The sequence below is a fragment of the Siniperca chuatsi genome, linkage group LG13 (genome assembly GCF_020085105.1).
Source record: "Siniperca chuatsi isolate FFG_IHB_CAS linkage group LG13, ASM2008510v1, whole genome shotgun sequence".
Classification (NCBI taxonomy): Eukaryota; Metazoa; Chordata; class Actinopteri; order Centrarchiformes; family Sinipercidae; genus Siniperca; species Siniperca chuatsi.
The window spans coordinates 20,814,508-20,830,322 of NC_058054.1; the positions used below are offsets into that span (position 1 = coordinate 20,814,508).

At 40.0% G+C, this 15,815-nt stretch overlaps 1 protein-coding gene across 3 annotated transcripts in view; it reads left to right on the top strand.

The window, feature by feature from the left end:
- The first annotated feature begins 8,369 nt into the window (after positions 1-8,369).
- Positions 8,370-15,815, top strand: part of LOC122887550 (low-density lipoprotein receptor-related protein 8-like) — a 77,246-nt gene continuing 69,800 nt past the window's right edge. For 2 of the 3 annotated variants that reach the window (XM_044220869.1, XM_044220868.1), the window contains exons 1-2: positions 8,370-8,571; positions 9,216-9,332. In XM_044220869.1, coding sequence (XP_044076804.1) covers positions 8,505-8,571; positions 9,216-9,332 — 184 coding nt within the window. In that variant the 5' untranslated portion in view covers positions 8,370-8,504. The remainder of the gene's footprint in view (positions 8,572-9,215; positions 9,333-15,815) is intronic. The other variant, XM_044220867.1, reaches the window with a different exon arrangement.

Here is a 15,815-nt window from a genome sequence, read left to right on the forward strand (position 1 = left end):
CAGCCTCCAAGTTTGGACAGCAGCCTGCAGGATGCCCATACAATGATACTCATATACCCATACACAGTTGTACAGTACATGCAGTGGTAGAAGAATTACTCAGATCTTTTACTTAAGTGAAATTAATGATACTAGAATGTAGAAAAATACTCCATTGCAAGTAAAAGTGTTGAGTACAAATACAGAAGTATTAACATTTAAATGTACTTAAAGTATTGAAAGTAGATGAAATTTACATTTTGCTGTTGTAGCTGGTTGAGGTGGATCTAAGTTTAATTACTTTATATACTGTTGGGTAGTTTAATGACCATGCATCATATTTTATGAGTTGATCGTATGTTTTGTATGAAATTTATTTATCTGCAAAGTAAGTAACTATATCTGTTAAATGAATGTACTGGAGTAAAAAGTGTAATATTTCTCTCTAAACGTGGAGTATAGGTATAAAGTAGCAGATGGAAATACACGAGTGAAGTACAAGTCCTTTAAAATTGTACTTGAGTACAGTACTTCAGTAAATTTACATTTCACCACTGTGAACTTTCAGTGAACTGCATGTTCAGATGGTTCCCGACCCAGAGCATAAGCAATCAAGTGGCTGCAATAGGGTCTCGTGGCCACCAAGGATCCTCAAAGTCCTCTGTTTATTTATTTTTTCATTTAAGCAATATATATCTAATTTAATTCTGCCCAATTTAAACTGTAATTTTTTGTACTAACAGTGTACCAGTACAGTACATATCAATACATACATGTAGGTACAAGGCAACGAGATGTGAAGTTAGGGAATAAGAGGGTAGCAATCTGGGAACTTAAAAATAATTTATTCTGTAGGTATTTTTTAACTAATGGATACATATTCTAATATTACGGGGTACAATATGACTCACTGAACAAAAAAGCTAGAAGGTTAGGGGAAGATGGGGTAATGAGTTCTGTAGCACTTCATAAATCTGCTGTGATTTATTTCTAAATTACTATATACTACCTACCTACACTGGAGGGGCACAGATGATAACAAAATGAGGATAGGCAAACTATATAGTTCCTTTTTTGGGTTTTTACTTTGGAAGTCTAAAGCTTATATGTTACTGTGTATATTGTAAAGTAGACTTACTTTTGTACTTACAGGGGACTGAGGTGGTGCAGGTTTATGTGGACTGACACTGTTGTTACACAGGGTGCTGTTCATTGTTGTACACTCATGATGAGGTTTCCACAGTAAATACAGCTGAACTGAAATCTAACGACCAAGGCAGATGTAGAAGATGATCGATTTTATGCCCTCAGTGTAGGACACAAACACTACAGTCATTGAAAAACTTTACAGAGAGTCATTGCACAATATCAAATTAAAATATGATACGACGAGCTATGAGTCATTCTGTAACTTTCAAACTCAGCATGTCTCTTCCAACGGTAAACTAATTTCAAACAATTTCAACTTGCATCCAAAACTAAGCAGAACTAATGTCAAAACCACAGGCAACAGCTATACAAAACATCTCTGTAGTGTTATTTTTAAGTTTCCAGATGGTGACCCGCTTATTCACTATAACTTCACATCTTGTTCCCTTGAACCTACATGTATGTATTGATACGTACTCTACTGGTACACCGTTAGTACAAAAAATTACACTGTAAATTGGGCAGAATTAAATTAGATACAGTATATATATTGCGGAAAATACATAAAAATTTGCTTCACTACATCTTTCAATGTCACTTATATAAGAAAAATATCCACAAGAACATCCTTCAAGTTTTTACATATGTAGATTTTAACTGTGTTGGATGTGTGGAGGAAGGATAAAAGTCTGCTTAGAGTCTTAAAAACGTGACGGTTGGTTATGGTTAAGATTCAAGTAGGGGGCTGGAGGAGTGTTGGGCAGAGACAGCGGCCTCCACAGACCCGCAGCAGCATGCTGCCTGACAAATTGGTGTCCAAGAATGTGCCATGGAGAGATTTGTGTGAACAGTTTCTCATTCTGGCCCGACACTCCAGCAGCTGATTTCACCGACAGGTGCGACATCAACCAGAGAGGATGAACTAATCTCACAGCTGCAGACCACTGGGTTAAACAAACAGGCCTTGTGACCAGAGCGTTGCTGTTCCAGTTTCCCTCAACCAGATGGTGAAAGGTAGGAGGAAACTGGGCAAATGCGGTTCTCTCATCTCTCAACAGCAGCTCTTGAGCAAGGTACAAGTGCTTCAGTGCTCAGAGGCAGTTGGTGGATATAGCTACATTGTAAGTGAACCGTGAAGCCTGTCGATGCCAGCCTCTGCAGCTGTGTGAATGCAGAGCAGAGAACGGCTGGAAAAAACAGTATGCATGCTCTGCAAATATCCCCTAAACTTTAATTAAATAAGAAATGTGGCCTGGGTAGAAGTCACACTGTTTACTGAAATGCTGTTCACATGCAAGAGGAACTGCAGATTTCCATGATCGCTGTGACCGTGTGTGAGGATGATGGAAGCCTCTCTTGAATCCACAATGTTGAGAAAATGTGGCACATCATTCGGACTGGCTGCTGTGACAAATGAAAAGGATCTGCTGCCAATTTTTGAGGCCCCTGACAACAGGCGACACACTATGCAAACGCAGACAAACCTTACCAATCCTGACTTTTTACTACATCTCACAGCTTTTAACTCCAAACTATGAACCCTTGCACTGACATAGTTTAGCTGGATGTCACCCAGGCAGAGACAGAGAGATGTGTCATGGAGTGACTTCATCTCTGTAACAGCACTTATCTATGGACAGTCTGTCAAAAATCTTGAGTAATGAGAGATGTTGATGTAGCATGTGCTGTACTCCAAGTGTTTTACAGTACACATCTGCAGTGTATCAATTTGTGGGGTAGTAGACAGTTATTGAAATACATGTCACACACACCTCTGCTCAATAATAAAATCTGCCTCTTCACAACCGCTACTACTCAATACCCAAATTTTTAGCCAAGCAGAGTGGCTATAGAGATGGCAGTGTTGGTTTGTCGGTCCACCACTTTGGTCCAGACTAAAATATCTCACCAACTCTAGGATGGATTGCTATGTTGGACATCCACGGTCCCCAGAGGATGAATCCTACAGATTTTGGTGATCCCTTAACTTTTCCTCTCGTGCCACCAGCTGAACTTTCTGTTAAAGTTAGTTTACGTTGTTTGTGCGGGTCATAGAGTTATAGCAAAGTTGATGAGACTTATAAAGTCACTGGTTTTAGTTTTATGGTGTGAAGTTGCTAGGTAGCTAGTTCTCCCCAACCTCCTCTTACATTTATTTAGGTCATAAATACTCAGCTTGTTTTATTTGTGATCGGATTATGTTTTTTTCTAGCTTCATACAATGTGTGTGTGACGGTCAGTGCAAAAAAGGAGAGAGAGAGAGCGAGCAGGAAGAACCAGGTGAGAAAGTGGACAGATAGTGAAGTCAAGACTGTTATATGTCACATTCTCATTAGGGAGAAAGGTCTGATCCTAGAATCCCTGATCCCCTGACTTTTTCTTCTAGCGCCATTATCAGGTAAATAATTTCATTTGTTCAACACTTTTGTTTGTGACCAAAAAACTAATAACTTTCCCATCAGCCTTAACTCCACTCTAAACTAAGATGGTGACCACAGCAGGCATTAGCTGCTAAACATGAACATGTTAGCACTGCTGACATTAGCATTTTGCTAAGTGCAGCCTCACAAAGCTGTAGATTTCATTTTTACTTGAAATAAATGTTTAGGTCTGTTGTTTTCTCAGTTCTCGAATGTCTTTAGAAGATCAAGGTTCTCAACGCACAGAAACATTTTACTTTTCGTTTGGTCTTTCTTTTTTTTTGTATTTCTTGTAGACACTATTTGATACAACACGGGCAATACAAGGGCCTGTATTAAGAGGAATATAAGTTGCAGGATGTTTGACAGTGGAAAAAGGCTAGTGGGCAGGACACTGAGGCCAGAGCAGGAAAAGCACCATCGCCTGTGTTAGTTATGCAAAATCTGCTCTCTAGTACTTTCGTATTTCAGTTGATTGACAACTCTCTCTCTCTCTCTCTCTCTCTCTCTCTCTCTCTCTCTCTCTCTCACTCACTCAGATATACCCTGCCTCCTGCTTAATCCTCAAAGTGCTGAAAGCGTTTTCGTTTAGTCATGACTCACTCCTCACAGCAAATTGACTGTAAACTCAATTTAGTCTGTGTTATCTCTGATGGGTAAAAATCAGATTTGTAACTAAACCAAAAACATTTCTTGTGCTACATCAATATGCATCGCTTTAATTTTTACTTGAGCAAGCCAGATGGGCACGAAGGATCGCACATACCGTACTTTACTCGCTCAATTATCTTCCAAAGCACAAAACCTGCAGTATGTAAGCCTATACTGCATGATGGGGATCATACACCCTAAGGAGACAGAAATTAAAACTAAAAATGCATTACTTTGTGATTCCCAAGTCATTTGCCTGACAACTTGCAGTACTGAGGGTTATATCTTGAAGACATGGATTTTTTCAGAAAATTTGGCAGCTGTTTGTGTTGGGATATTTTCCTGTACAGCTAAACACCCTGGTCACAGCTCAAAATCAGAATTTGTTACGGAGCGAGCTAATATCCCATTGACTGATAGTGCTAACATACTGATTTTCAGACAATAATTGCTGTAACAGATTTGAACACCTGTTCAACAACCACTGTGTTTTTTTCCCTTTCCTTCTGCTCCTGCTGCCTCATTCTTGCTGGATGGTTGCTGTGCAACCATGACAACAGGCCCCTAATATCAAGATTTTTTTCCTCAGTGCCATGACATTATACACAGTGACAGTGAATACAATTGTTTGTGCAAATATGTGCATGTGTGTGCTGGTGTCTGTTTGTGTTTTTGCTATATGTTGAGGTTGGAGGGGGATTAAGTTATCCTTCAGCTTATCTCCATTAAAATGACTGATTATGCTGTCAGCAATGGTCGTGGCCTAGATTTGAAAGACAGCCTCGTTTGCTCTGGCTGGGAGCCACTAGACCTTGTAAATACTACTGATGCACTTTTATCTGCAGACGAGTATTACCTCATTGTGTTTAGTAAGAGCAATAATGCTGCAGTTTGGTTAATGAAAGAGGTACAGGGGGCCTTTTCCTGTTGCTGATGCCTCTGAGAAACCGTATAGCCTGCGGTTCACCTAAGCATTCGCATAATTTGCATATAAATGAGAATCACATCACATTGTTGCTTAGGGGGTATATTAATAATGGGGTTGTTGAACAGGATAGAGTACTGTACAAGAGACTTTTGCAGATGCTGAAACAGGTGGAGCCCAGAGCGCTAGTAGTTTCTGCCTCACTGAAGCCATGTTGTCCCACATCTTTCCCCTCCCTCTGCCTCAGACATTCTTTCTTTCTCTTGTTTACATTTTTGAAAGATTTTAAAATGTGTTGCCTCTGTGGATCCACTGTCACTTCCTGAGAAGGCTTCTAGCTAGCTACTTAATAAAGGTTTTCTAAATTACTCCCTGAACACAAAAACACCACATGGACACAAAATTGCTTGACCTCCTGATCCCCTCCTATCTGTTCCTGCTAGTCCCCACCACTGTACCACTATTACATGTCCGTCATGCTCTGAAATTGATTTCACTGGCTCAGTGGGTGTGACATGGACAAGCCAAGGACCCCTCTCTCTGTTTTTCTCACTCACTCTCTCTCCCACACACACACACACACAGAAACTGGGTTGTCTGTTTTAATGCTGTGTCAAAATGCATTTGTTTAATTGTTTTATTTTTCCAGCTGTTAGCCATGTCTCTAGCCAGGACCAGAAGACAGCCCCCACAACTCGTTGGTTCTTTGCTGTTCAAAATGGACTAAAGGGCTTTGACAGTGTTACCTTTGTAATGGTAAGCTGATGTAACTTACGTATTTACCGAATAATGACAACAGAGTGATTAACCTCCCATAGCCTACTACAAACAACGTTTTCCAGCTAACGCTAATTGGTACACTGTTGTTAGCTAGCTAGTTTTCTCCATTACTATCAAAGATATTTGCAGTACTGCCAAGAGAATACTGCATATCCACAGGAATACAAACAAAGACAGCACAACAGAAATATTAAAGGAATATTTGTCTTGTTTTCATGGAGATGGTGGACTAAATGATAGTGTTCACAATAGAGCCTCAAGAACACTGAATAAAAGACACCTCACAGGATATTTTATATAAAGCAGTACAAGCTAGCTAGTGGGGTAGGCAGGAACAAAAAACATTTGAGCAAAAAATGCGTAAGGTATTTTTGTTTTTCAGTCTACATTTTCCACAAGGCAGTCATTCTAACTATCCCATATCTGTCAAGGCGATGCCAAAAAATAGAAAATTATGTTTGTTACTTTTAAAAAAAACCCAATATTACACCCATATTATGAGCACAACAGAGAGAAAACAGGCTTGGATTACACCAAACAGGTTTTTACTGCAGAACTAATGTGTTGCAAGATTATTTTGTCCATACATGTGGTTAAGGAAAACCTGCATGTGTTGCTTGGATAGGGATTAGAGGATTGCTAGCTATTAAATCTTTAAAATGACTGTTGTTGTTTTCATCATTTTGTGTGAGAGATGACAGGAAGTTGCTTCAGGTCTTCACCATTATCACAGGTTGTGTCATTGAAAGGTACTCTATGGTGGGGGCTGTGTTTTAAATAGTCTTAAATATACCCATCCAACAAATTCCCCACACAGCTTTTAATGATGGCTGAATTCCATTTAGCTGCTTCTCTTTCAGGGTCTTGGTACTGTGCATTCTGGCTCACTGTCACTGAATGGAGCCACCATTAATGTTATTAGAAACGCCTGTGCTTTTCTTACTGCGACAAGTCAAAATGCCTGCTGTGAAAAGACCTGGACCTTCCTTAAAACTGTGTGGAGTTTACAAACTGTGCTTGATTGACAGCTCCCTCAATCTCCTGTTAGTTTTGTTGCACCCTTTGCACCTGGTGGGACAAACTACACCTTTATCATTGTTAGTAGTTAGTTTGGTGACACCTGTGTAGATAGGGCCTTCAATTAATCCAGACATTTCTGGGTAGCTCTTTGTGTATTGTGTTACTATGTATGATATGGGTTTTGCAATCACCAAACTACAGTGTAATATATATATTTATATTTCATATAATTTTAGTAGTGAATTAAATGAGACAAAGAATATCACAATGTCAGGGTAGTTTATACACAGAAATGTTTCTTATTGAATTGAAGTTGTGTCTTATTGAGTTATTTTTAGTAAATACGTGGGTCAAATCAGCTCAGCACATGTTCTCTCCCATAGTGACCCACCTGGCCATAATAACTCAGCACTTACTATGTGTAATATTTGTGGCCTGCATAATTACAAAAGTTGTAGTTCTGTTTGTTTTTCTATTCTATTTTTGAGGTTGAAACACTAGTTGACAAAAATATCAATTCCAGGCCCATTTAGTTGCTGTTATCCAGGAAGAAGTATTCATATCCTTTACTGAAGTAAAAATACTGTAAATACTCCAATAGAAGGAAAAGTCCTGCATTCAAAACCTTACTTAAGTAAAAATGCTCATTGTGCAGTAAAAGTGTTTTACTATTATATATGATGTTTTTGGATTAATATTACTCCTGCATTAATGTGTATGTTGCATTTTACTTCTGTAAAGTTTAAGGTTGAGCTAATTTTAACAACTTTTAATGCATCATATTCCAGAAGATCATCAGATGGTTGTAGCGTCGCTGTCCTGTGAGAACCATGTATCTCCAAAAAGTCAAGTTTTCATGAGCTCAGAAAAACAGCCCTGTTTTCAGCTTTGTGAGAATTCATTTTCCAGGTAATCCAACTTTGGGAGGGGGGGCTTAATCCTCCAGTTTAACATTCACATTCAAAAGGATCAAATGTGGAGATACATGGGTTTCACTGGACAGGAAGGGTATGAAAAATTGTAATCTGAAAAGTAACCAGTAACTAAAGCTGTCAGACAAATGTAGTGGAGTAAAAGTTACAGTATTTGCCTCTGAGATGTAGTGGAAAAGAAGTTGCATAAAATGGAAATACTCAAGTAAAGTACCTCAAATATGTAGTTAAGCACAGTACTTGAGTAAATACTTAAAGTTACATTCCACCACTGCTGTAATTGTAGGCTACTGATCGAAAGCTACGGAACAGCTAGCCCACTAAATGGACCTCGTTTTGTCAACTACTGTTTTCAATGTCAAGAATAAATGTTCAGGCTCTTGAACGGTATAGAATATGAAAACATCTTAATTAGACGGAGAGGGAGCACAAATCCAACTACTCTATTCTATTCCATTGTACTCCAGTCTGTTGTACTCTTGTCCCCGCCCCACGCGCTGTCGTCACGCTCCGGGCAGCCAGTGAGGCGGAGGGAGGGGGTGCTTCACAGCGCAGAGGCAGGCAGCAGCGTCGCAGCGGCGCTACATCAAGAGCGGCTTTCGGGCTTTGTTTTGTGGATGTGAATGAGCACCTTCACTTCCTTCAGAAATGTGGACGGATATAAGGACATTGCTACTTTTTCATTCGTTAGTCCTGAGGCTTCATTTCTCAGAAGGTCAGTGGTGTCTTTCTTGGTTTCCTGCGTGTGAGACGTTAGTGAAATAAAATATAAACCGTGGAGTGTGTGTGTTGTGTGATGGGCTGCTGAGGTGAGAGACTGGAAGCGCTGCCTGTAGCCTACTCAGCGCGCGTGAGCGTTTGATACCAAGAGAGAAAAAGACAAAATAAATACTTTTCTCTATCATTAATACATAAGAATATGACTTACTTAACTTGAATGTGTGATAGCATGGTCGTTAAATGAATAACTGTGGGGGGAAAGCCTCTGCGTGTCTGTCATGTGTTTCCCGGCTGTGAGCATCCATACTGCATCAGGGGTAGTAGCTATAGTAGCCCAGACTGAATCTTTGTCTTCATATGGAGAATTATGTCCGGCAGACACGGGCCTCTTCTGCTGCTCTTTTCCCCGTGCAGTTTTTAACCATCTTGGAAAAAGTAGAACAACAACTGAAAGAAAACACAGACCATGACGCTCCCAGCGCCTCGGCCAATTGACCTGAATGAATGCTGAATATCAATTAGGCATTCATTTGCAAATGACAATTGAACTACGAGCGGTTACTACTCCACTATATCCGTTTGTTGCTGATCCATCTGGACGCTCTTCTGCCCTCTTGTTGTTGTTGTTTTTTTTTCCAGCAACGGATGAGTGTGAGGATGGACAGTTTCAGTGCAACAACAAAAGGTGTATACCGACCATCTGGAGGTGCGACGACGATGACGACTGCTCAGACAACAGTGATGAAGAAAACTGTCGTAAGTGTTAAAATCAGTGGAGAAATGAAAGGGAACTGTTAACTGGGAAAAAGACATGTGATGATAATGAGGTTGTGCAACTATCACAGTAAATAGGAATTTAATAACCGGTTTCAAATAGAGCAAAATGCAAAATGAAAAAAAAAAAAAATATTAGGTCACCACATCTCCTCCCTTCCCTCCCTTTCTTCCCAATGCCACCCACCCATTACAATTAACGGTGTGGGAATGTGCACTTAAACATAAAAGCATCTCATTGTATTCTTATGATCTTAGATAGTCCACTGAGTAGTGTTGTATCCATGAAAAAATGTTCCAAAAGTTAAAAAACTACTTAGATTTATATCATTAATCTCATCAAGAGACAATACCTGGAACTGCTCCCATCAGCTATCCATTAGAGCTTGACTTAATGGTCTGTTCATGACTGGAATGTGTTTTGAAGCTCCTCTATCTTAATGAGCTGTAGGCCTATTTTCTCATAATGTTAACAGTTGTGAACCAGAAAATGCACTCATATCTCCCCTACATCTCTGCCCTCTCATAATTTCTTATTATTTTCATGGTGGATTTGCTATTCTATTAGCATTTTATCTATTTTTTCTCTTATTTGCTCATTGTGCATGAAAGTGCCTAATTTTAGGGAGACATAAAACCTTCCAGAGTTTACAAAGAGGCACAAATAAAATCATATTTTGAGTGGGGATTAGGCATGTGAGTTTGTGCAGATGATTTCATCCCTACTGTATCTATATATAGAAATCTCAACGAGCATGCTTTTTTAAAATGAGGGTTGATTGGGTGGAACCATTTTCCAGTCATCTTCAAAAAAAAAAAAGCTGTCCAGCTGAGAGGCAGATTGCGTGGTGCATTGGTCTAGTGCACAAACCTCTGACAGGTATCTTGGATGTGTTGTTTCTGCACAGAAATAATAGAATTCCACTTTCCTTTCTGACTGCGAGCCAGTGGCCTATATTTAGGAAGAATGCTTGCGCTGAAACCAGTGAAGTTGTGCCAAAGCTGAATCCAAGCCCTGCATGTTTGCCGTGCAGCTATGTTCTTTTGTGTCTGGGTTAATTGCACCTCCCCACACATGCATGCATACATACATACATGCATACTCTGTATTTCTCCTCATACCTCTCGCTGTCTTTGTTTCTGTCTCTTTCTTCCACAAACACCCACACACACAGACCTGTTGTGCAGAACCACCTCATGGTTCGTCTGTGCGTTCGTCTGGAGGTGTTGCCATTGTTACCCTGTCTCTGAAGCCAGCAGGGCGAGTCCTCAGGCATGCCAAAGAAAGCCGGTCATTTGGAGCATCTTTTCCCTAAAACATTCATGTGTCACTGCTTCACACACACACGTGATATTTGGAAAAATCATTACTCTGCCTGGCTTTATTTCCTCCATATTTCTTTTATGTTATGAAATAGGAAATTGTCAGCAAGGGTTTGTTACCCCCTGTGTGTTTTCCATCAGACAGAGCTTCTGACACATTTAATGTTTGAGTGAAAACACTCCTCCTGAAAGCCTTTTAAGCTGAGACTACTGTCAACCCACCATTTGACGATTATGACAGTCCAGCATTACTTGCCATTATATTAGAGAGTGGCCTTCACTTGGTGTCCATTTCCTTTCATCGTGTGGCTTGTTGTATCTGCGTGGGCAGGCAGATGCGGCTGGTTGGTCTGTAGTGTTGGACCACTGATTGGATAAGGCTATTAGTTGTTCAACTTTTACCCTGTTTGATTTGGAGAAGAGGTTCTCTGGCACACTGTGCAGCTCTGGTAATATTTAATTACTGTGCTACTATTAAAGTCATTCTCAGGGGTCGCTTCTATAAACTCCTTTTCTATTTCTACATCTGAGGAGGCTAAAAGACAGAGGGACAGACAGTGTAGTGCAGTGAAGTGTAAACCTGTACAACATATGCTGCACAGGGGGAGAGTGCGGTAACGATTTAGCTTGTACACACAGCAAATCCTGTCCAGGAATTACACAGTTAGTCTCTTGTTGACTATGAAGTGGTTGCATTTTTAAATTAAGTTTCTGTGTGGTTGAATGGATGGTCTCACTTTATATCCTATTTGTATTCACAATATATTATTTTACAATACAATGCCAAGCCCAACAATCCAGTGACTGAATGTGTGCAACAGACCATGGGTATGAAATATGCTGACAGGAAGAAACCTTTGCCGCAGCTCCTTATTTGTCATGCCAGTGTCACCTTATTTCTAACCTGACAGGCGCTTGTAGTTGAACCTCACAGAACAGGTGTAACCTTCTCAAAACATGCTCATAGCAGTTTCTTACCCTTTATGCACCGTGAGCCTCCTCCATCCGCCACCCTGCTCCTGTTAACCCCATCCCCCACCAGTCCACCCCCAGACTGCACTCCCATCACCATCCCCCATCACCCAAACTCTATTCCCCACTGACCAGTCACTCACTGCATGAACCCATAGATTCATACATGCATAATTGCACTCATAAGTATGCATGGACACAAGTATGGACCAAATGCATGTGAGCATAAATGCATACATACATAAACACACACAAATGCATACCAATGAACTCTGCACTTTTTCTGACAAAGAATTGCAAAGTTGGATCCACATAAACAATAATAGAAGCAGTATATTTTGTTTACTGGTTGCATAACATTTCTGGGGAGGATAAGATGCAAAGCCACCCTGCCTCTCGCCTCGTCTGGAGTTGACAGCAGTGGAGGCAACAAAAGAATTCTGCCTTGAATTCTCAAAGTCAGATTTGTGCCAACTCTGACATGGAGCCGCCGTTTAATCCTCATCCTGATTATAGCAACATATCACCCAGTTTCCATCTATCTGCGTTACCTTCAAAGTCCAGCATGTCCGCTTGACTTTCTTCTCATCCTTGGATATGATAACAATCTATTTAATCCGTGTTCATGAATTTAACATCTATACCTGCAGGGAGGCATTTCACATTGCCACGTAGAGCTCAAAGTGTTCTTTTGTTTTCCTCTGTGATGCCGAATCAGCAACAAACTGAGCCTCCTCGCTTGTGTTCCTTTACCTAATAAATCCACACAGCTTCTTAAGAGGCAAGCTCACTTTTGAAACTGCTGGCACTCCTCCACACCTCCTGTAGTCATTGTTAATTTCTTTATTCCAAAGCCTTTCAGTGGATGCAGCATCCTCTGCTGCAGTGTTGTAACCAAAGTCCTGCAACAAACAAAGTTTTAAAAGTGCAAAAGTATCCCTGCACCCTTGATTACTGCTTATTTAAGGACTTATTCAACAGTGTTTAAACCTCAGCTGCTTTTTGCTCAGCTTACATCTGACACCAGTTGAGGGCAGAGTAAAACCATGAGTGTAAATCCAGCGTGCAGGTATCTTTTATTTATGTTGTTGTCTCAAGTACACGGTATGGTATTTGGATGTTCCCTTCCCTCCCCTGTCTTGTACAGTCTGTAAATTGATTAGATAATCTAAGATTAATTTTGGCTTCCAGCCATATTGTTGCTTTTCTATAGAGCTTCTTGCTGTGTTTCTGGGAGGAGATCCATGTCCATGCATCAGAGCCTTTCAAAGTGCTATTAAATCACTTGACAAGAGTCACAATAGCTCACCGGCTTTAACTTTGAAATCCTACTATTTTCTGCTTTTAAAATGCTTCAGGTAATGCTTTGGATACAATGACAGAAAACTGAGAATCAATCTATTCAATGGTAACTGAAAGCATGTGGGCCTCCCATTATGGGATTTGCCTTTGTGTTGCTTATCTGTTGCTTATCCTCTGCATTTAGTTTTTTCAACTTCTTTTTTCAAAAAGAGAAAATGGTTTGCTGTCAGAAATGTCCTCCAGACCTCTTAATGCTCACTTACAGTTATGTCTTGTGTGACCTGCATCTCTGTTTAAACACCTATTTGGAGCCAATTTGGCCCGATTACCATCTACAATATAGCTGCCATCTCTGTATCAGACTTCACCTTTTCTTCTTTTCTCTGTCATGTCAGCAGTGGAATCCAACAAAAACTAAATCCTGAGTTCATAGTGAAACTTGCTTGCTTTCTTTGGCACTTACGGGTGACTGGAGCACAAACCCAACTTTACGTGTTGAGTACTTATGGCTCTATTTTTATTTCTCAGCCAAGTTGTTCTTCTCCTAGCTGTGTGGACACTACCTAGCCAGGCTAGTTGACAGCAATATTTTATAATTATGTGAAGTAATGTCCACTGACTACACATGAGGAAGCAGTCTGGCTACCTGCTGAGATCTACTTGTAAATGCAGAAGAATAATACAGCAACATGTGATGTTCTGCTTTGTTTCACAGAGGTTTCAGGAAAAGAGAGAGATCATCTTGTTGTGTTTATGACTTATCAGTGTTGAAAACACGTCTTGGTTTGTGTGCATGTATTTTCCCCCACAGTCTTTGCCTCTGTTTGTGCTATGTGAAGAGATGTGTTTGACAGCGGAGAAGTGAGGGGTTGTTGATGATGTGGAACAACAAAGAGAGTGGGATAAAAACGAGTGAAGTTGAAGTGATAGAAAGTGGAAAGAAAAATAATTTTGACCTGCAGGGTGAGTCGGGAAAGTTGTTTGTGTTCCTATCAAATTCTCTCCATAATCTCCGCGGTTGTTGACAACTGTACACAGCGTGGAAAGGATTATGCCTTTATCTCTCCACGCAATGAGGCATGTTTTCCATTGGGTCTGTGGTCAATTTATGTTCTGCTAACTCACATTCACATAATCATGATGGAGCCTTAATTAGTGTAGTAATTTTTAATAGCCTGGATAAAGCAAACATTTTATGGCAAAATGTGTTGAATTCATGAATTGAGTAAATTAAATTGACCTCTATCCTATTTCTGTGAGCAAGAAGCTCTTAAAGTCTGTGTTCATAGTGAGAATATCAAGGCAGCTATTGCGCACATTTTCCCTTTTTTTTATCCAAAGAGGATAAAACCTTTATTGGACATATTTGTGGATGAGCGTTCTGTTGCGGTGGTTAACTAACATTTTAGTGCCGGTGTTGCTAAGTAACTTTTGTGATGCACGTCACAGCCCTGTATAGCCTACGACTGTTGATACAGACCCACAGAGCATCAGTTTGTGTACCATGAGCGATTTAAGACGTCTGTCCCCTAACAACACTCATTTGGGAGCACCTATTGTGCTGTTAGGTTTGTAGTGGAAGCTAGCAAGCTAGGCTAACTAGGTTCCTCTGGAAAGTTGAAGCTAGTTAGCTTCATGAAGCTTCAACGTTAGCTCTGATTCCCAATAGATGTTACTTTTCATTCATGTTATTTTAACACCCACTTGAGAACATCAACGTAGGGGCGCAATCACTGCAAAAAATAACAAATATAACTTACATTTCTTCTCTTTGGTAGTTACAATTCTGACCAAATAAATACGGAAGTCAAATCAACTTTAAGCAAGATGCACAGCACAGGTACTGTAAGTAACAAAGTAACTTTTATCATTACTAATAATTGCAATACATGCAGTTAGTGTGTTATTGTCCAGTAGTTAATAAGGTATTAATCAGGTTTCAAATCAGCTTCCAGTCTGACTGCATGACAGTGACTAGACATTTTCTCCCAGGATGCTCTGATACAGCCTGTGTGTGTGCGCATGCAGCTGCGTTTGTGTTTGTTTGCTTGGTCGCTGGCCCTACTGGCCTACTGCCCTGTGTCTCCAAGCCAGCTTGCCCAAAGTGATCATTAAGAAGTCTGCAATTGAGCTATTATCTCAGATTAGTGCGTGTCGCTAAGCAAAGATGCTGGGGGAGAGGGGGGGATTAAAGTTCAGGGTATAAAACATCACTCAGCCTCAACTTCTTGCCTTCATCCGCCATGCATTTACCCCCCATTCCACTTTACTTTTTAGTGCTCAACACCTAAAAGACACCATTCGTTTGCATTATTTTAAACATTACACCTCCCAGAAATCTCTATTCATTTCAAGGGATAAAAAGCAGATATTTCTCAGGGGACACTCTTAGCAGTTGCCTCATGAAAAATGTTGTTTCAGTTTAGTTGAATCATTGTGGTATTAAAACAACAACAACAACATAAACTGTATTCTGTGCAACACTGGTTTTTAAACAGAATAATCCTCTTTGTGGTTATAACACTAGATTCTAGCCTTAAACTTTAATTATTTTTGAGTCAACTAAGGCTTCATTGTGCCTTTATCTGAATCATGTTGTTTAAAAGCTGTCATGAATGCAAGAGGTTTCAAATGCAAGATTCATCACATGCCTCATGACTAAGTGGATCACTCATATTTCCCTTTTTTATGTTCCTTTCTTGCATATTTAGAGCTTCCCTGATTGTCAGTTAACACTGCAAAATGTGTTCCAGCAGCACAACAGGGTGCTTAACACACTCTATAGTAAATGTCAAGTAAAAAAATAGAGGTTGTGGATGTCAAGTGGTTAATTAATTCAAATATTCACAACAACTGACAATTGTTGTA